A 19,485-nucleotide genomic window follows, 5' to 3' on the forward strand; every position below is an offset into this window, starting at 1 on the left:
ATGAAGTTCCCCCAAACCAAATCCACCCATAGCATGACGCTGATCAAAATAAACTGTTGTGATATTGACACAAAAATGCATGCGTGAAATTCTGACAATTACGGGTCCAATCCAACCCAGGACCCAATTAGGAACAGATCCAAATGATATTTTAATTGGGTCAGTTTCATGGGGTCGAGTAGTGTCCTATTGTACTGACACAGTCTGTGTGTATCCAAGCATACTTGCTCTCAGCTCTAATCACATGCTGTGTCATAATCATTATCAGTGTTCTCTCTAGTTAGGTCTGTCCTGGTTGACTGGACTTTGGATCAGGTCTAATTATCCTCGGGTCAAGTCAGATCTGCTGGGCAACGTGATGAAAACAGGTGCTAACAAACAGCATCTGGGTCAAACAAAGAAATTCTGGGACGTCTAACATGACAAAGGTCTTAAAACCCAAGCACATACTGACTTGGACTAACTAACTAAGTTATTTTTTGAGCGGTTTTTATGCCTTTATTTGAAAGGGAGAGACAGGAAATACAGGAGAGACATGCGGTATGCGGATCTGGTATGCGCCCTAACCACTCAGCCATCAGGACAGTCACAACTTGCACTCTCAGTGTCAGATTGCACTGTGGAGAGCTTCGTGTGGCACTGACCTACTAGCATCTGCACAAATACAAAGAGCAGGAGACGCAGAGGACTTACACAGATTACAGTAATTTAAAAACTCATTTAGTGCTCTTTCAAGGCCACTGATTCATGTTGAAAAAACATGTGCAGACTTAATACATTTGCACAAACCTTCAAGGATCTTTGAGACCCACAGGAACTGTGTGAAACTGGGTTAGTGTGAGCGATAACTCAACGTGCTATTCTGCATCTCTCCCTGGAGATTTCTCTTCATCTGACTCTGCCTTACAGTAAACATGGCTGTCACTGTTACACTACAAGTCCCTCTGGGTTCAACTAATGGCTTCTCTTAATGACATACAAAGACACACACACACACCTATTTTGAGCACTTAAACATTCAACTGGTTTTGACGTTACACAGATTGAAGCGACACTTATGCGCCATGTAAAGTTTATGTACTTCCTGCCTTCTACTAGAGCGACGTATGTAGATTTTCATGCATGTAAGATGAATTGAAATCCACATTCATATAAAGAACACACAGTAACACAGACATACTATTCTCTCGTATGCAAGTATAAGTAGCAAGGGGAAATCCCTGAAAGACGCAGATAGATGGCAACACGCAGGAAACAATAATTATCACTCCTCTGAAACAGAGGGAAAGGAGAACCGTCTTTTGTGGCATGTCAGTGGGGCTGACGGCGCCCGAGGAGCGTTTGAGAGATCATGTCTGCAGCGCTGTCATTAGACAGGAGAGGTTTCAGAAAGGCAGCGCACAGATCACGGGGAAGCATGCTGACAGCACATGAAAAAGGGCCGCCTGTGTATCAATCCATCCTCGTCTTTTTTTTTTTCCCCCGCTCTCTCCGCGATTTTTGCTCCCTCTAAACTGCTCACACATCTTTCTTCCACCTCGATTCCCAACAAACACACACACACACACACACCCTCACACGTAATACCAGCAGACTCTGATATTCAACATCAAAGTGTGATGGAACGAGGCACATCATTAGCAGGAGAAGACAGAGGCGAGGGAGGATGAAATCATTTAGACGCCGCTGTGGAGAGGGAATTACTACGCCTGTCGGGATGAGGGGAGCGGGAACGGAAGGAGAGGGAAAGACAAGAAGGAGGGAGGAGGGGCGGGAAAAAAGGAGAGAGAAAGAGAACAAATGATGGAAAAAAGAAAAGGCAACATCAGTGAGAAAGATGAGTGGTGGTGAAAAAAAAAAAAAAACTAAACAAAACAAACAGGACAAAACTATACATTCAAGAGAAGAGCCCGATAACAACCAGAACATGTTTGTCAAGACCATGGAGTTGAGCAAGGTGATGGCTATTAAATATATGTCTTTATGAGTGAGGGAATCGCCACTTGTCCCTCCAATCATCTCCCATCCTCAGTGTTCCTCCCCGTCGTGTTCTCCGGTGTCAGCGGGCCAGGCGGCCAAGTTTGACAGGCTGAACACGGTAGCCACAGAGGAACCGGTGACACTGCCTGAAGTTACACAGGTGTGTGTCTGGATAATAAGCGAGGACTGTCAACGCTCCTGACGTCATCATTTGACTGTTCTGAATAACTACAAGTTTTACATGCAGGATACAATAAAGTTTTTTTTAGTCATTGGGTGGTTCAGTGTTTGTGTCTTGAATCAAAACATTAGGTAAACTTGCACGATAAAGGGAAAATCTCAGTTTCATACAGTTTGGATCTTTGTAGTTTTGGCCACGTTCCTGACATGAATAATATCATTGCACTCATCGAGTTAATTGCTGAGATCTGGGAACAAAACAAAAAGCATGAGCAGGTTTGCCAGGCTTATTTGCAACAGACAACAGAGGCAAAAGATTAATTATTACCCAAACTACCTGTTACAAACATTCCTCACAGCAGGATGTGGCAACATGGCAGTGAGAGTCTGTTCTTTCAGCAATGAGTAGTGTAAGGGATTACAACTCGAAATTCATTAAAAGTATTTCAGGTCCTATTCCCAGTAACACTTCATTAAGTCAAAATGTAACGGACTCCCTCTTAGCTGTGATGATGTCATTTTGTTATCTGGATATACTGCTGCAGGATGTGGCCATATTGGCAGAGAGGTGGGAGGTGTGACGGAGAACAGGAGAAATATACCTCCCGGTAAGTTGTCTCGTTTACATGCTGCATCCTCTTGGCTACTAGCTTGTCAACGGTAGCTTCGCCTGCTAATGAGGGCTGAGCCTTCAGTCAGGAATTGTTCAGAGTTGGAGGCTGTGTGAGCCCCACAGCTCCACTGGAAGGATGGAGCATGTTGCTGATTAAGCTAACGTTAGCTGTTGACAGTCAGTAAATAATTTCTAACCGCGGGCACGCTGCTTCTTATATCACTATGTCTTGTTTTCTATTATAACAGAGAATATGTGATGTGGGTGTAGAGGGCTTGAAGTTGTTTAAGTTTCTTTTCATGGAGATGTAATGATAGTGGTGCAATGAGTGATATCATAGAAATATTTCAGTTAACTTTATCGTCATTACAGCAATGTTGTTCGGAAGTTGCTTGTTGAGCTCATAGTGCAGGACAGACAGGTTCAACACAGCACACCGCCAATAATACTTTCTCATAATTAAGAGCAGCGATTCTCAACCTGAGGGTCAGGCCCACCTGGGGTTCACAAGATTATTTTGTGGGGTCGCAGGATGGTTTTCAAAATAAATAAATGAATAAAGAAATAATAAAGAAATTCATAAATATTTTTTGAGAATGGCTTCTCAAAAAGAAGTCTGCCAGCTGTGGATGTGGACCAAGAAGAGATATGTGAAGGTGGGCCAATTGAAAGTAACGTTACACTGTCAAATTCAACAAAAAAAAAACGTAAGGTGCCGGCAGCTCCATCAGATTTGGCCTCCAGCAACCATCACAAGGTCAGTAATGCAAGGTCTGTGTATATCTGGTAGCTGGTATATGTGATAGTAACTTATGGGACAAACAAAAGTGATGCGGGTCACTGCAGTGTGTTTCAAGATTTGGTCAAGAGGGAACTCCAATTTTTTAAATTAATTTTTTTTTTTTTTTTTTGGGGGGGGGGGGGGGTGTCACAGATTAGAACCACTGAATAAGAGCAAAAGGAGTGCAATAAGCAAATTAATGTCATTAATTACATTACATTACTTTTAATGAGTAATAGTTTATGACTAAGTCATTACATTGGAAAAAAAACTTGTCCACTGATGGTCTAAATTTGTCCATTTACACTGAGGTTTGAAGCTCCCTGCTCTCCATACTGGGATATAAATGTACTGCACATGTAACAGGAAAGAGGACTTTATTCATACCACACCTACGTCACTGAGCACACACCAACATCCAACTTCATATTTGACCTTACATACTTGCTGCTGTCTGATTGGCTGCCTGTTTGTTTCCTGCACTGCTGGACTTTGTTGTGTTGATGCTACCCTGTTTGTATAATAGCTAGAATCGATGGCCATTAGGAAATTAGGACACCCAAGCTGTAATAAACTGGAATTTTCATTTCACTTAATAAATAACTGACAACACAAATTATCAAAATCTATGCTTGTTTTTAAAAGACAGTGGGCATTGTGGTGCTTGATAAAAAGGCTTATCTTACGGCACTAAAACATAGCCATTTGTTCTTATCCTCCCTATAAAAACAAAGGCACCATTAACTTGATATTACAAAGTTCTACGCATCTCTTTACCTCTCTGTCTCACAAAAACATACAAAAAAACTCACAAACACATAAACCCTTGGGGGCGTCACAGATAACAGCTCTCCCTTCTATCCCCCAAAATGCAATTAGCCATTGCGTGGCCCTCCATAATCTGCCATGTTCATTTTATTTGCCTTTGATACAGCAGGGGCTTATCTCGCCAGTCTTTAAACAGAGCACCACTCACATCCTCCGGCAACAGGAAAGCAAAGTCAAAGTTATCAAACCTATCCAAAAACTGAAAAGAAAAGGGTAAGAGACAGACGGATGGGGAAGAAGAGTCTCGCTCCGTTTGACAGGGCTTCACACCATAAAAAGGAAGGTCAGTCATCTGAGCCGCTGAGAAATGCATCAGGACTGATCTGGGATGTGGAGGAAACTGATGACCTTATTTTTCTGTGTATACATCTATAAGCGTTTGTGTTTGCGAGCAATAGATGGACTGGGACACAGATATGAAATCTAATTTCAGGTCATAATGATGCAGAGTGTGTGAGTGAGTAAGTGAGTGAGTGAGTGAGAGGCTTACCATCATTGCCCTGGCTCCCCTCTCTCTTCAGCATCTGTACCGCCCCCACATACTTCTTCAACTGGACCTTCAGGACCTCATTCTCCCTGCACAAACACACACACACACACACACACACACACACACACACACACAGCTTATAACCAGGGATGAATATAAATAAGGAGGTTATAATTATAATACATTTTATACAAAGAATATTGACTTTTTAATGGCAACTATCCGTACTGAAATTCATGATACCATCTTCTGACTGTGATGTTAGCGAGTGTGATAAGACAAAGGGTACATTCTCTGTTCAACAACTCTCAGAGCTGCAACACGTCAGTAATAGGAAGTTGTTTACTGTGTTTTATGACAGCATGCGGTGGAGGGAGACGGTGTGAAACTTGTTGTTGTGACATCTTGTCACCTGAGGAGCGATGAAAATAAAAACACTTGAAATCTAATCCAGGTGGTCAGACAGAGATGTATTTACACAGATGTGACTGGACTCATATTTCAACCTACCAAACAGCCCAGTCACAGTCAGGCCAGTAAGTAAGTAATTAACATGAATCCTTGATGATCAGACTTAAAGTTATGACATGGGACTTTTTCACATTAAAATATCTAAAAACAACTAGAACTATGTTATATATTCTTTGAGCTGTATATTTACATTATCCCAAATCTTTCTAGCAATTCTCAAACCTAGAGAAATATGTGATTGTAATCATGTAATGACTGTTTAATTTGGTCACACGTCAATGACGTCATATCCCCTATACTCATGTGTCTGCTTTATGGTTGCTAGCCAAAAGCTCAAAATTGACTTTTATACAGTTTTAAGCCACATTTTTAAGACACACTTTTTACACCTTGGTCATTTTCAACTATGTATTTTAACTGCATTATGGATTAGTTCAGGACAAGAGGGTTGGGATTAGTTATCAGACGTCTGGATCATAAATTATCAGAAAAAAGCCAAGCAAATGTTAGGCACCTTTGAGATGTCCTGTGTCCACTGAAGAACGTCAGTGAATCACCGATTTTTTTAAAGCGAAACTGCTTGTTTCTACTGTTTGTATTCCCCTGGTCCATTTGTTATGGAGAAGAGAACACCTCTGCAGATAATTCAGCTGCCGGTAAAAAACCTCCTGAACGTCTGGTTCATAAATTATCAAAAAACAAATGTAAGCAGTCTCAGTTTCAAGCCACTGTGAGACGTCATGTGTCCGACGAAAAGCATCAAAGGATCACAGATTTTTTTTTCCTTTATTGGGATAGCTACACAGAGAGAGAGGAAAGACAGGGGGAGAGAGATGGGATGACATGCGGCCTGCACTGCTGCAGTTAGGACTAAGCCTCGGTGGTATGTGCTCTCCCAGGTGGTCTGTTTGTTATGGACAGGAGGACACCACTGCAGATAATTCAGCTGCCAGTAAAAGCATCCTGAACATCTGGTTCACAAATTTATCAATCGAAACAAAGGTTAGCAGCAGTCTCTACTCCCAAGCCTTCCCTGATGTCTCGTGTCTGACTGACTTTAAATGTGAAACTGCTTCATTCAGTGCTTTTAAGCGTTATAATCACTTGGTCTGTTTGATTTGGAGAGGAGGAGAAGGAATCCAAACCGGGAGAAGCTTCTGGTAATGGTGGTGAAGACAACAACTCCCATGATCCCACGCCATTTCATGACATCACCCAACGCTGTCTTTTTTTCTTGTTTTGATTAAGAGCCCTCTAGCAGCAGAAGTTACATACTGTTTAAATCAGATTCGTGGCACTGAGGAACAGATCATCAAAACCAGCTGTGTAGGTGGACTGAGACAGATTTGCATTTTCAACCTATATATACACAAGAGCTACAAAAACAGATAATTATCTTTTCCATGTGAATCCAAACAGTGAGCAAACAGGTTGCAGGCAGGGTAGCAGCATATTAAGCTGGACTTATGCTTCTCTGAAGACACACGTCTCCACAAACTCACACAGAGAAGAAAAACCACAGATTGCCGCAGCTTACAGAGGTGCTGATACATACATCTTCCAAAGCTCACTAACACATCATGTGGACCTGCGCATCAAGCAAGTTCATTGGTCGATTCGACTCCTGTCAGTAGGCAGGTTAAAATGGGGACCAAAAGTAGGGTAATACAGTTACAGTAGTTACACATCCAGTTATGAAAATAGCAGCCATGAAAACATCTCACAGTGAACACCGTGCATGTTCGCCAACATGAAGCCTGGGAATGCATGATTCCAGCTTCAGTCCAAATCTGACTGTTAAGATACTGATGGTTGGGAGCAAGTGAGGCAAAGTGTTAACTGCAGATTTTTAAACATGTGAATATTAAGAATTAGCTACAATGGAGGTACACACACAGACCTGCACACATACTGTTGTTGTAAGCTGTTGGGGCTTCTCTGCCTCTTCTCAGTTATGCCCCACAGTTCCTATAAAGTGAAATCTTAGTGCTACAGCGTACAGTGATATTTTCAACAACAGTGTACTTCCAGCAGTTTGGGGAAGGCCTTTTTCTGTTTCAAAATGATGTCCCCATCTACAAAGCAAGCTCCACAGAGAAATGGTTTGCCAGGGGCTGTCACTGCCTATAAAGACTGAAGCTGCCATGAAAAGAAATGCTTTTCCTAGTTTGTAGTAGAGGAGCGACTGCCCTGACTGGAGCCAGTCTTCCCATTACAGGTAAGCCTATTATCATAACGGCATATTAATGCCCATGATTTTGGTATGAGAAGTTCAACAATCACATATAGGTCTAATGTCTTTTATTCTACTCCATGCGCAAGTGGCTTGATGGCTACATAATGTTACATGTCTGTTTTCATACATGAGCAGCTTCAGTAGCATGATAACATTTCCTGACTTGCTGTTAACCCTTAAATGTCGCTATCGCTGGCTGGCTAATTGTCAGCACTGCTGTGGAGCATATTACGGCAATGCTAGCATCAGCTAATGGTTGTGGTTACATTGGGTTTTTTTTTTTGTTTTTTTTTGTTGGCTCTCATATACTCAGGGTAACTTTAGTCAGTTCAGCTTCTTGTTGTGTGTTCAGTGACAGCTTTCACAGTGCTCCATAAACCCTTGCTGACTGAGAACATGACGGGAAGGGAGGGGATGTTGTGGCTGATGAAGTGTTTCGGTCTGAGATGCTGGTGGTCTAATGTGACATCTAGCAGCAGTGACAATCGTTTACAGAACCTTCCAGGTGCCCACACACTACATTTAAATAAAAATCATAATAACCAAAATTTAAATGGAATTCAAAAAAAACTTTCATTAGGGAAAATGCCTGACAAAAGCGAAGCCTGCCAGATAAGAACATCAAAAAAGGGTAAACCAGTGATTTGTCATTCAAGTTGACAGCAGTTGTTAGTTTGTAGAAAAAAGAAAGCGGTCATAAAGTCAAATCAACAATATCACATAACATATCAGAAGAGGTGAAAGGGAAGGAAACTGCTGCATAATGTTCAGATCACAATCCACAGGCTGAGAGGTTTATGTATGCAGATTATTCAAGAAGGTTTCACATGACAAGGCGGTGTTAAAACAACAGCGTGCACTCTGACCTCTGTTTAGCAACCAAGAGCGAAACCGGTTTTCAGTATTCAGTATCTAAGAGACACATTTTAAGACCATGTGGAAATGTAAATTCAGCCATATCAGATACAGAGTCTGGGTAGAAGGTGTCAGGTGTAAATGGGGTCAAATTTACAGCCTACTAAAGCTACAATACATTACATACATTAGTACATCCCAGAAAACGGGTGGTGTGTGTGTGCGTGTGTGTGTGTGTGTGTGTGTGCTGGACTGCGGCTGAGGACGCAGACACAAAGACACAATGATAAAGAAACAAGAGTGAGAGACAGAGGCAGTCGCTTTACAAGCCGTAACCGGTTGAACATCATTGACTTTGGGGAGGAAATCAATCAGAGTTGGAGTGTGGCTTTATGCCCTTGGCAGTTAAATTTAACAGCCTTTGTCTTGCTCCACCGCCGCCCCCCAACCCCTCATTCTCCATAGGTGATTTTTGGTGCCCTGCTTATCGGCGCTCATTCTCCACCAACAAAAGAGGTGCCTGCCGGGAGGCCTCCTGAATCCACACGACGAGCTCTCCGAGGAGCCGTTTACGTCGTTGTTATCAGAACCACCCGCAGCCCAGACACCGTTCCAGCCTGATTAAATTATAGCTAATACACACCACTCGCTCCTCGTGTGTGTGTTTGTGCAGGAGCTTGGGGAAATAAAAAGATGTTCAGAACCATCTCATTTTTACAGAGAATGAATATTGTACCAGCAGACAGAGTATGAGTCAACTGGCCTTGATACCTGAAGCTCAGGTACCTCCACCAAGGAGGTCACGGTTTCAGCCGTGTTTGTTTGTTTGTCAACATGATTACACAAAACATCCAGAACCGATTTGCAGCAGACTTAGTGGAGGGATGAGGTGTGACCCAGGGAAGAATGCATTCAATTTTGGTGCTGATCCAGGAATTTTTTATAACTTTCCTTCACATTGTGAGGTAGGGCATGTTTCCATACCTTCGTCAATTTCTAAGGAAATAATATATGGATCTTGATGTGGATATGGTATGGATCAGACATTTATAGTGTTGAGATCTGTGACTTCCCACAATGTCATGCAGATCTAGATAATAATCTGGATCCAGACAAAAACCTGGATTTGACAGAGGATTGTTTGGCCTTGTTGGAGGTACACGCTCTGCTGAGTGCCATTCAAGTTAATACTTTAATCACTTCAGCTCTTTTCTCTTGTTTGTTCCTTTGAGCCTTAGACAAACAGAGCTGCCACTATGTCATCATTACAAAGGAAAAAAAATCTGTCTTCAACTCCACACAACTACATCTGTTCACTGTGGACCCACACTGCCTTGTGATATTTGCCATCCTTTTATTAAAGACACACTAATCAATATTTTTATATCAAGCACAGATCAAATGTCTGTGTCATATGAAAGGGTCGCTTGTGGAATTATCACCCAACTCTGTTATTACCTTCAGCTCTGGAGCTTTTTAAGCCTCTTTTAGCTCATTGTTTTGGTTTTCCGGTTCGCTAATTCTGCCAGCATCAAACATATTCCCACCCATAGTTGTGACCTGGTGCATTATCATGCTGGAAGCTGCCATTAGAAATTGGTAACCTGTGGCCATAAAGGGACTCACACTTTCAGAGACAATATTAAGACAGCCTGTGGCATTCAAACAGCGATTGATTGGTATTGTGCCAACAAATTACTCCCCATAGCATCACATCACCAGCAGCAGCCTGGACCGTTAACACAAGACAGACTGCGTCCATGGATTCATGTTGTTGATGCCAAATTCTGACCCTACCACCCGCTGTCTCGACAGAAATGGAGATTCATCAGACCAGACTACATTTTCTTGTCTTCGACCATTCGGTTTTGGTGAGCCTGTGCCCACTGCCACTACCTGAATTCCTACAGCCTTTCTGTCAGCTCCAACCAGTCTCTCCATTTTCCTCTGACCTCTCTCATCAACAAGGCAACAAAAAATGGTCTTCACCAAGTCTCGTATTTATTGTTACTTTAACAGAAAAGGTGTCCACCTATACACAGATGTGAGCTTTGTCAACGGTTTTATTGCAGAGCTTATCAAACAATAAAAGTTGCAATAAACTTGAATGTCGTTTGATTTTGTCTGTCAGTCACTGCGTGTAAAGCCTATTGACCTTAGTGCCCTGTCAATCTCAGTGATACTAACTGGAGGGGAGGAGGCACCAAAATGCCAACATGTTACAATAAGTATCCCAAATGATCACAAGCTGCTAAGAAAACATATTCTCACAGAGTAGAAAATCACCCAATCCAGCAATGCTGCTCAGTACTCAGCACCAAACAGCAGACAGACAAAATGAACAACTGGCTGCTGAACACAGGGAAAGAGCCAGATATTTTTCTCAGGAGTTGGTGACAGAAAAAGATTAAAAACATGACAAAAAGGAGAGAAAATATTGGGCTGAACATTCATTAGGTATCCAGAAGCACAACTGCAAATGCATGCTAATATATTTATAAAATATATATACAAGCTCCATATTTGTATAAGGTTTTTTTTTGTTTTGTTTTTTTAAACACATTGGCCATGTTATCACAGGCAAGGATGTTGACTGGTACAACAAAAATGCGAGCACATCACCGCAGTCTTAGCCTCCCTTCACTGGCTTCCTGTTCACTTCAGAACTCAATTTCAGACCCTGCTGATTTACCTTTACTTGATGGCCAAGTCTCACCTTACACCACAGATCTTATCCACTGGCACTCAGCGCCCAGATCTCTCAGATCTCAACGCTCATCCCTCCTACACGTCCCACGATCCCATCTAAAACTAAAAGGTGACAGAGCCTTCAGAGTTGCTCCTCCAAAACTATGGAAACTTTTTCCATTTGATATCAGATGTGCTCCCTCCATCTCCAGTTTTAAAACTAGGCAAAAGACATTTTTATTCCCCGGCCCTTTTAGCTCACTAACCTCCTATTCCATTGTCACGTTCAAACTGTGTATTTTCTCCATGTTGTTTTCTTGTTTTTGTCTGTATATTTATGTCTCTTATACTGTATATTTGCCTGCTTTCCTTGTGTCTGTGTACTTTATACATTTGTTTTACATGCTTTCATTTATTTTAGTTGTCCTTTGTACGGCACTTTGGTCAGCCCAAGCTGCGTTTAAATGTGCTGTAGAAATAAAGTTGACTTGACACTGGCCTTATTAACTTATAAGGTGTAGTTAGCAGTTAGTTTAAAGTCTGCTGACATGCTCAATAGTCTAGGCTTTTAAGATGCTTACAATCCATTATGTACCTCCATAATTTCAACAGTTCTAACAACTCACCACAAGTGGAGATGCTGCCAATAGTTACTCAGTTATTCGAGAACACCACTGTTTGTTCAGCCTTCCTTGTTCAGAAAATCATTTAATCGCAGCAAATTTTCATTGTTATGAATAAATGATTCTCTGAACAAACAACACTGGAAGTGCTGCACCCGTGAGTGAACACATTTTGCTAAATCATTGATCACTCTGATCCAACTGAAATGTTTTCTGCTAATGTGTTTGCTTTAAACCATCTGAAAACACTGCCTGAACTGAAAAACAAAGGGATTGTTTCTACAGGGAAAATGTCACCTTGTGAAATACGCTGTGTCGACCTCAGCTTTGTTCACAGCTAAAAGAGAATGATTGGTAATCAGACATGTAGTATCAGCTAATATATGAAGTAATTGATCAGTTTTTAGGGACAGACCTGAAAACAAAGTCCTGACACAGACGTACATCACACCTACGTTACGATGTGTAGACACAACGTGAGTGGCCTGAAGGGAACTTTTAGGCTGTTATCAGCTGATAATTCAGGAGCTGTCAGTGCGACAATGTAAATAAGCAAGTGCCCCGCAGGTTGTGAGGGAACACTATTATTACAACAGCCTGAACTGCACAGCGCATTTTCAAATCCAATTTCAGAGCAGACTGATAAAACACAACTTTGAGGGGTGAAATACACCCTCTGTGAATTAAAACTGCCTCCCTCGGGTCATGCAGCAGTTCTAGCCACCATATGTTAAATCAAATGCAGAATTTCTGCCTTTTTTTCCCCATGTAATAAACCTGCACAATACTGACAGGAAAACATGCCCCAAGATCCCACAATCAATTTTCTTCCCTTTCCACTGCTTTATGTTTTCATTCATTCAGTAGAAATGGTGGAAAAAGCAGGTTGTGCTGGGTATCGTAAATCTCATTAAAGACCCAAAGGAATTCGTTCCTCTTGATGCATGGCATTTCACATGACACATTCGGGCTGCAATTAATGTGTACTATGATCATCTAGCAATCTGTGATCTTTTTTTTTTTTTTTTTTTTTACAATTGACATCTTCGAATAGTTTGTTTTGTCCCAGCAACAGACAAAATCTTAAAGTTTTACAATTTCCAATGTAATAAAACAGTGACAAGCAGCAAACCCTCATTTTTGACAAGCCAAAAACAGCAAATGTTTTGCATTTCTGTTTGAAAAAAATTAGTTTTGAATGATTATAAAATTAATTCTTAAAATTATTGATGACAACTTTCTCTTACCTTATTTATTAACCCACTGTTTCACAATTTTTTGGCTTGCAATCCTTTATAACCTTGAAATGCCCACTTGGGACCCCTGATCACAAACTGAATATGTCAGTTAGTTTTGAGCTGTTCATCTATTCATCTCAAATATCCCATGAGATATTTCACATGATAAAGTGTATGTTTTTGACCAATGGCGGTTCTGGCTTATATGGTGCCCATATCTAAATCCGCCATTGTTTTTGACATGCTGGTGGCACTAGACCAAACGTCAGGGGATCATCAAAGTCCTAAGGATTCATCCCATGTGGATGAAGAATATCTGTACAAAGGTTAGAGGTGGATGGCAGTTATTGATATATTTCAATCTGAACAAAAGTGGAGGATCATCTTCAGAGCTTAGCTGCTAGCGTGGCTAAGAAGCAAAACTTTGTGCAAGCCAGAAAAAATAAACATATTTTGTGGAGCAGAAATACTTTTTTATTCTTCTTTCCTATCTTGTTGATCATCTTTTGAACATAAAGATTTGTCTTGGATATTTGTGAGTAAATAGTTGTATGGTATTAGCTTAAATATCCACCGAGGTTGCAATCCTAGATTTGTGGGCTGCATTCACCTCTGGCAAGTCCATCATTACAGACTCAGTTTCGCAGATGAGCATTAGTCAGACTCACAGGAGAGAAGGTGAATGTCTACAAATCACTCTGTGAGCTTACAACACTGTGCAATTTTCTCGAACCCAAAACTATATCGAGAAACTGCAGCTTTGGCTCTCTGTTGATTCTTCCAGTTGAGATTGTTTGATGCTTTGCTTCTAGTGAATGTTGCATCACTGCAAATGTGGGGTGTCTGAAACTCATCTGACGCTCAAAGTGCTTCAGTGTCGGCCTCCGGGGACAGTAAAGTTTTAAATGAGTGTGTCGGAAGTGAAGTTCTTTTTCTGCATCTCTGTTGTAACAACTGTGTCCTCTGTCCAGCTGATGTGGGACCAGCCACAAACTGCTTTCTCATTAAGGGCGATAGTGTGACCCAGAAATATTGTTGGAGTGAATGTCTGCTCAGAGGATAAGCCTATTAGCTGTGTTGATTAATAAAACTGTTGAAGTCATCTCATCTTCTTCCATGTGAGAGACCAGTGAGAAAGACAAACAGCGACTGTGCATAAGAAGATTTATAAATGAGTTTGTGGTTGTTTTTTGTGTCCAAAAGAAACTAAAGTGAGAGAGAGAGAGAAAGGCTGTGTGCTGTGTGTGAAACACATTTAAAGAAACTAACTGTTCTATGTGCAAATGAAGATGGTGGCAGTACTGGAAACTGTGCATTTGAGAGATAAAGAAATTGTAAATATTTTGTGTGAAAGCGGGGAGAGTCGGTAACGACTGTAAAGTGTGTTTTGTAAATCAAATACTGTAACAGACTATTAGAGAGAGAGGAAGGATGGTGCGTCTTCTTCTCTCTGGAAGAGCGGACAAAAAAAAAAAAAGTCTCTCAAGAGGAAAATCTTAAACTTAAACTACACACAGTAATTTCTTAAGTTGAGTTGAAGCCCTGGGGTGGTTTGTATTCCCCCACCACTTCCTTTATAATCACCATGCTCCATACTCGTCTTAATGTGCAATAAACACAGCTAAATTGGCTGTTTTTCAGGTACGGGCTGGTTTTGTTTGGAAGTAGTAAATGAGAGGCACAAAGACGCCCTCGGAGAGAGACAGCTCAGTCGCTGAGTAAAGCTCCTGAGTGCAATTTACAGCTCAGCCTCTCAGAAAATACATTAGAGGCATACACTCTTGTGTCACACTTCCAAAGGCCCAATGGCCAAAGCTGTATAAACTCACACACACACATATATATCCACATTCAAGCACAACAAGGCTGGGCCGGGCCAGCGTGCAGGCCTGGATTGTTAAAACCTCAGCATTGAAGGGAAAAGGCCCCCCCAGGCAGAGTGACATAATTGACTTCCCACGGACAGAAAACAGCGAGCCTCAACACCCCAAACAAGTAAACTAGGCAAACTTCACAGCCGCTCTCGCTGCCACTTCTTAGATCAGCCGCACCAGACTGCCTGGAGAAGAGACTGCAGCTCTGCCAGCTAAGAAAAAGGCATCTGCTCCCATTTCTTTTGTGCGTGAGTGTGTGTGTGTGTGTGTGTGTGTGTGTGTGTGTGTGTGTGTGTGAGTATGTGTCCGCCTGTCCAACCACCCCCTCTCCTCGTGACGAGGTACCACTTCCTGGCCCAAGCCCACTCGACTGGCTGCCTTCCCGTCTTCCTGCCGCGAGAGGCCTGCTTTCTGCTCTGCCAAGTGACGTCCAAAAAGGGGGACAAGAGATGGCTGTGGGGAAAGAGAGAGTTTGGGGGGGGTGTGTGTGTGTGTGTGTGTGTGTGTGTGTGTGTGTGTGTGTGTGTGTGTGTGTGTGTGTGTGTGTCTCAACTGCTCTTCTTGACGGAGTTTGAGGGTTAGACATTCAGAGTGAGGCCACTTTGGTTTTGGACAGCTATATTTAAAGCAACTATTTTTTCATGTCTCTATTTCATTTATCATGAGGCCACAGGTCGTGTGTGATTTTGGTCATAAGAAGCGTTTAAACATTTCAACCTACAGAGGGAAATATTTCATTGACATATTTCTGACTAATATTCAGTATTCAATTTGTACAAATGAGATTTTTTTTTTTTTTTTTTTTTTAAATCATGCAATGTTTACGTCCATATTAACTACATGACTTTGCTCTCCTGCTATCGCCACCAACAGGGGTACCTTTAAACTGTGATTATTTTCTATAAATCAAATCAATTGGAGGTTTACATGTTATCAAACAATGGGTTTGCTTATTTCAACAACAAAAACATTGCAGTTTCCTGTTGTTAAGGTTCAAAAGGTTTATCAAAGTTAGCATTTAGTGATTAATACACTTAACTAATAGCTGTTGCACGTAGTTACTGCAAGTCACTGAGGGAAGGCTAAATAACAGAAACACTCTATATAATGCAACAGTTCAACAGCACCACAAACTATATCCTATGAAATGACCTTAGAGCTGAATCAGCACCAACTCTGAACATTATAACCTTCATGAAGGGAGGATTCACTGCAGGACTGTTGTACTGCACTGGTGTTAGAGAGGTGAACATACTGAATGTACATGCATTCAGTGGCAACCAACATACAAGAGGATTGTTACATGTGCAGTCTGGGAGAAGCTGGGAGCAAGGATGTGGGCTGCTATGTGTCAATGTGCGAGTAAGGGTCTTATATTTTCATGTTATATTGGGATGGATGTGTGAGTAAACCCACTCCCCTCTGCCGAAGCCTGCGTCAGCCAGAATCTATCTATGGCGACTCGCTCATCCTCTGCCACCCCCATATACAGACGGGCTCAAGACACACACACACACACACACACACACACACACACACACACACACACACACACACACACACACACACACACACACACACACACACACACACACACACACACGCCACTTTTTTTGAGTTGCTGCTCTACTATAAAAGTAATATACACTAGAGAAAAACTGAGACACGCAGATGACTGGCAGCATCTTCCTCAAACAGCAGGACCATCTGGCGCCGAAGATAAACATTTAACCTGAACATTTCTGCAGCAAACTGACTTCTGTTACAGTTAGCAGCAGATTAAACAATCTGTCTCACTTAACTCAGCTGTAGAAAACTACTTGAGTTAGCTGCTGGTCAATGAGGAAGCCGACAGTCCTCTCAAGTGTTAAGATAATTGTGTTCAGAGTCAGATTTTACGTCAGGCTTTCTGGCTCCCAGCTCACTCCTAGTGTGAGATAATCACAAAGAATTGTGGGATACATAGCAACTGTTGCCAGTAGCTTCTTTCCCTGAATGATGCCGACAGCTTTCAACCCTCATTCAGTGGCTAGCTGCTCCTTCAGTGGTATTTATAGCCCCTATTGATCAAGGCAGATTTGGCTGAGGAGGAAAAGCAGCACTTGAGATTTAGCAGCAGACTATGGAATCGGCTTTGTGTCTGTGTGTGTGCGTGTGTGTGTGTGTGTGTGTGTGTGTGTGTGTGTGTGTTTGGTTAACAGGAAAAGCACACTGTATGTCACAGTAACCTGCAGACGAGAGTGAGGCAGTTGGTGAGGCCATCACTTGTTCCTAGTGCACTCTACTACCTCTCTCTCACCATCTCCACTCCATGAAAGTGCTCCATGTGAACATGAAAATCATCACATATTTAAAAGCCCCATCAGCCCCTGCACTGTCATGACTACAAACCCATCAGCTTTAACAGTCCCTCCCCACTTAACTCTGAGTAACTCGATCAATCCTCGCTGGTGGCTTGACTTACTGTAGGAGGCTCCTATCTGAACACAGACTTGCTGGGGCTTCCTGTTTAGACTGCTGAAGGATGACTAATCCTCTATTTAAAGGGCTCAGGGCTCAACTGAAGACTTCTGGCATACAGGCAATCAATTGTAGAAGCTGAGGTGACGCAATTCACTTTCAGGGGAACTGTAGGTGGTCACTTAGCGGGACAAAGTGTGTATTGTCGATCTAGGGAAGGAAATGTAAAGGGGAAAAAGTTTCCCATGTTCTGAGATACATCCTCCGATTCTTGATACTTGCACAAATATAGTTCCCTTTCCTGTGCGGGGGGGGGGGGGGCGTAGCAGTAATTACTGTGATCATGTGTAAAACAGTGATGCTGCTCCTGTAGGTGTGCGAGGCACAGCCCAGCACAATCAGCAGCAACAAAGCAGCTTTAATCACAGCCACGGAGGTCCTCTGGGCCATTACAGCGTTAACACACTGTTTATTGATGCTGTGCTGACTGAAAAGTTCTTTGTTTCAAATTTGCACTTCCAAATAAATGAGGCGAAACAAAAGTTCACAAACTGGCTGCTCATCTTTGACTGGAGGAGAGCTGAAGTTGCCAAACACAGGTGTAACTAATACTGTTAATAACGGCCGCCATCGTTAGCGCTATTATTAACAGCTGTGTGCTTCCTGTTGTCTGGCTGGATGGCCGTGGAAATTAAATCCGCATTATGTAAAAAAAAAGTGTACTGTCCCCCAGCACAAAACAGCCATTACCTACCTGCAGGGGGCTGACAGGTTAATGGTCAGTGCCAATGACCCAATCATTACAATGTCAAGTGATTACATTTCTGGCTTTTTAAAACAATGTCGCCCTGCACTCTGCTTTGGAATAATTCCTCCCACCAGCACCGCACAGCTTCACTTCGGCTGCAGATGGAGGAAACAACGTCCACAACACCTGTCCATTAGATGCACAACCTCCTCTATTTTTTTTTTTTTTTTTCTCAAATGTGACACGTTTCTCTGGGGGGTGGGGGGTGCCCCGCTGGCTCACCTAGTAAAGCACAAAGCATTTAGGCTCAGCCCTTGCTGCAGCAGCGTGGGCCTGAATCTGACTCACGCCTTTTGCTGCACGTCACCACCCCCTCATTCCTAACTTTCCTGTCTCTGTGTCACTGTCCCTGTCATCATAAAGCCAAACAATAAAAAAAAAAAATCTGTTTCAAATGTGGTTTTTTTTTTCCTGACCAGCACTCCAAAACCCAGTTATTTAGTTAACTTAAATGTAAGACGAAGAACAGCAGTAAATGCTAAAATATGAGAAGCTGGAAAGTGTATATTGAGGATGGTTCATCACTGACTCAAGCAGGGTTGATGTGAAGCTCTGCTTTGTTGCAGCCCTAGCCTGTGTTAAAACATCGACAATATGGATCAGTTTCTCTTTAAAAATCTTAGCTTGTGCAGCAGTTCATCTCCCACATTGACAGAGGAGATGACCGCATTAATGTACATTCTTACCTGGCCAGGGCCTGGACCTTGGCTGTGTGTCTCTCCTCCAGCTCTGCAAGCTTCTTCTTCAGCAGATCAGTTTCTTGCCTCAGGCCGGCTGAGTGCTCCATCTCCCCATCCAGCAGACAGCGAAGAGACCTGTCAAACATATGAAGTCCATCACATTCGTGTTACATGACTGCATACAAAATAAAACAGCTGTCTGCCACCAGTCATATTCAGGTGATGTGTCCTCCACAGACATAATCCTCTACAACACTGAATGTTGACATTCTGCTAATGTTTGGATCATAAACAGTAGATTAGATAAACATTATTAAGCCTTAATTGCTGTAATAACTGAGTAGCTGAATCACATTCAGCTCTGAGATAAAACATTTAACACACATCTGTGGCTGCATCGCTGTTGATTTAATGCCACAGGAACAAATCACAGTGTATCATCATAATCTAAACACTGCTCGGCAGAAGCCTCACAATAAATCTGATTGATCACAAAGATGTATAAGCTTAATACTTTCTGGTCATTCCAAATGAATATTAGTGAACTACTCTTTGCAGTTTGCTCCAAGATCAATTCTCACAGCTGTTAAATGGGTGTAACTCATACAAAAAACAAAAATACCAAAAAAAAAAAGAAAACTGTTTCCTGCCTCAAGTCAACACAAAACTGTCTCTCGTCT

At 42.1% G+C, this 19,485-nt stretch overlaps 1 protein-coding gene across 3 annotated transcripts in view; it reads right to left on the minus strand.

Annotated features, from left to right (window-relative positions):
• The window catches only part of snx29 (sorting nexin 29), a 145,146-nt gene that overhangs the window by 107,875 nt on the left and 17,786 nt on the right, over positions 1 to 19,485 (minus strand). For all 3 annotated transcript variants that reach the window (XM_071463453.1, XM_071463455.1, XM_071463454.1), the window contains exons 13-14: positions 18,812 to 18,940; positions 4,873 to 4,958 (exon numbers count right to left, since the gene is read on the minus strand). In XM_071463453.1, the coding sequence (XP_071319554.1) occupies positions 4,873 to 4,958; positions 18,812 to 18,940 (215 nt within the window). The remainder of the gene's footprint in view (positions 1 to 4,872; positions 4,959 to 18,811; positions 18,941 to 19,485) is intronic.

This window comes from Trachinotus anak, unplaced genomic scaffold, assembly GCF_046630095.1.
Source record: "Trachinotus anak isolate AG129_WGS33_773 ecotype Australia unplaced genomic scaffold, CSIRO_AGI_Tana_v1 ptg000025l, whole genome shotgun sequence".
NCBI classification, from domain to species: domain Eukaryota; kingdom Metazoa; phylum Chordata; class Actinopteri; order Carangiformes; family Carangidae; genus Trachinotus; species Trachinotus anak.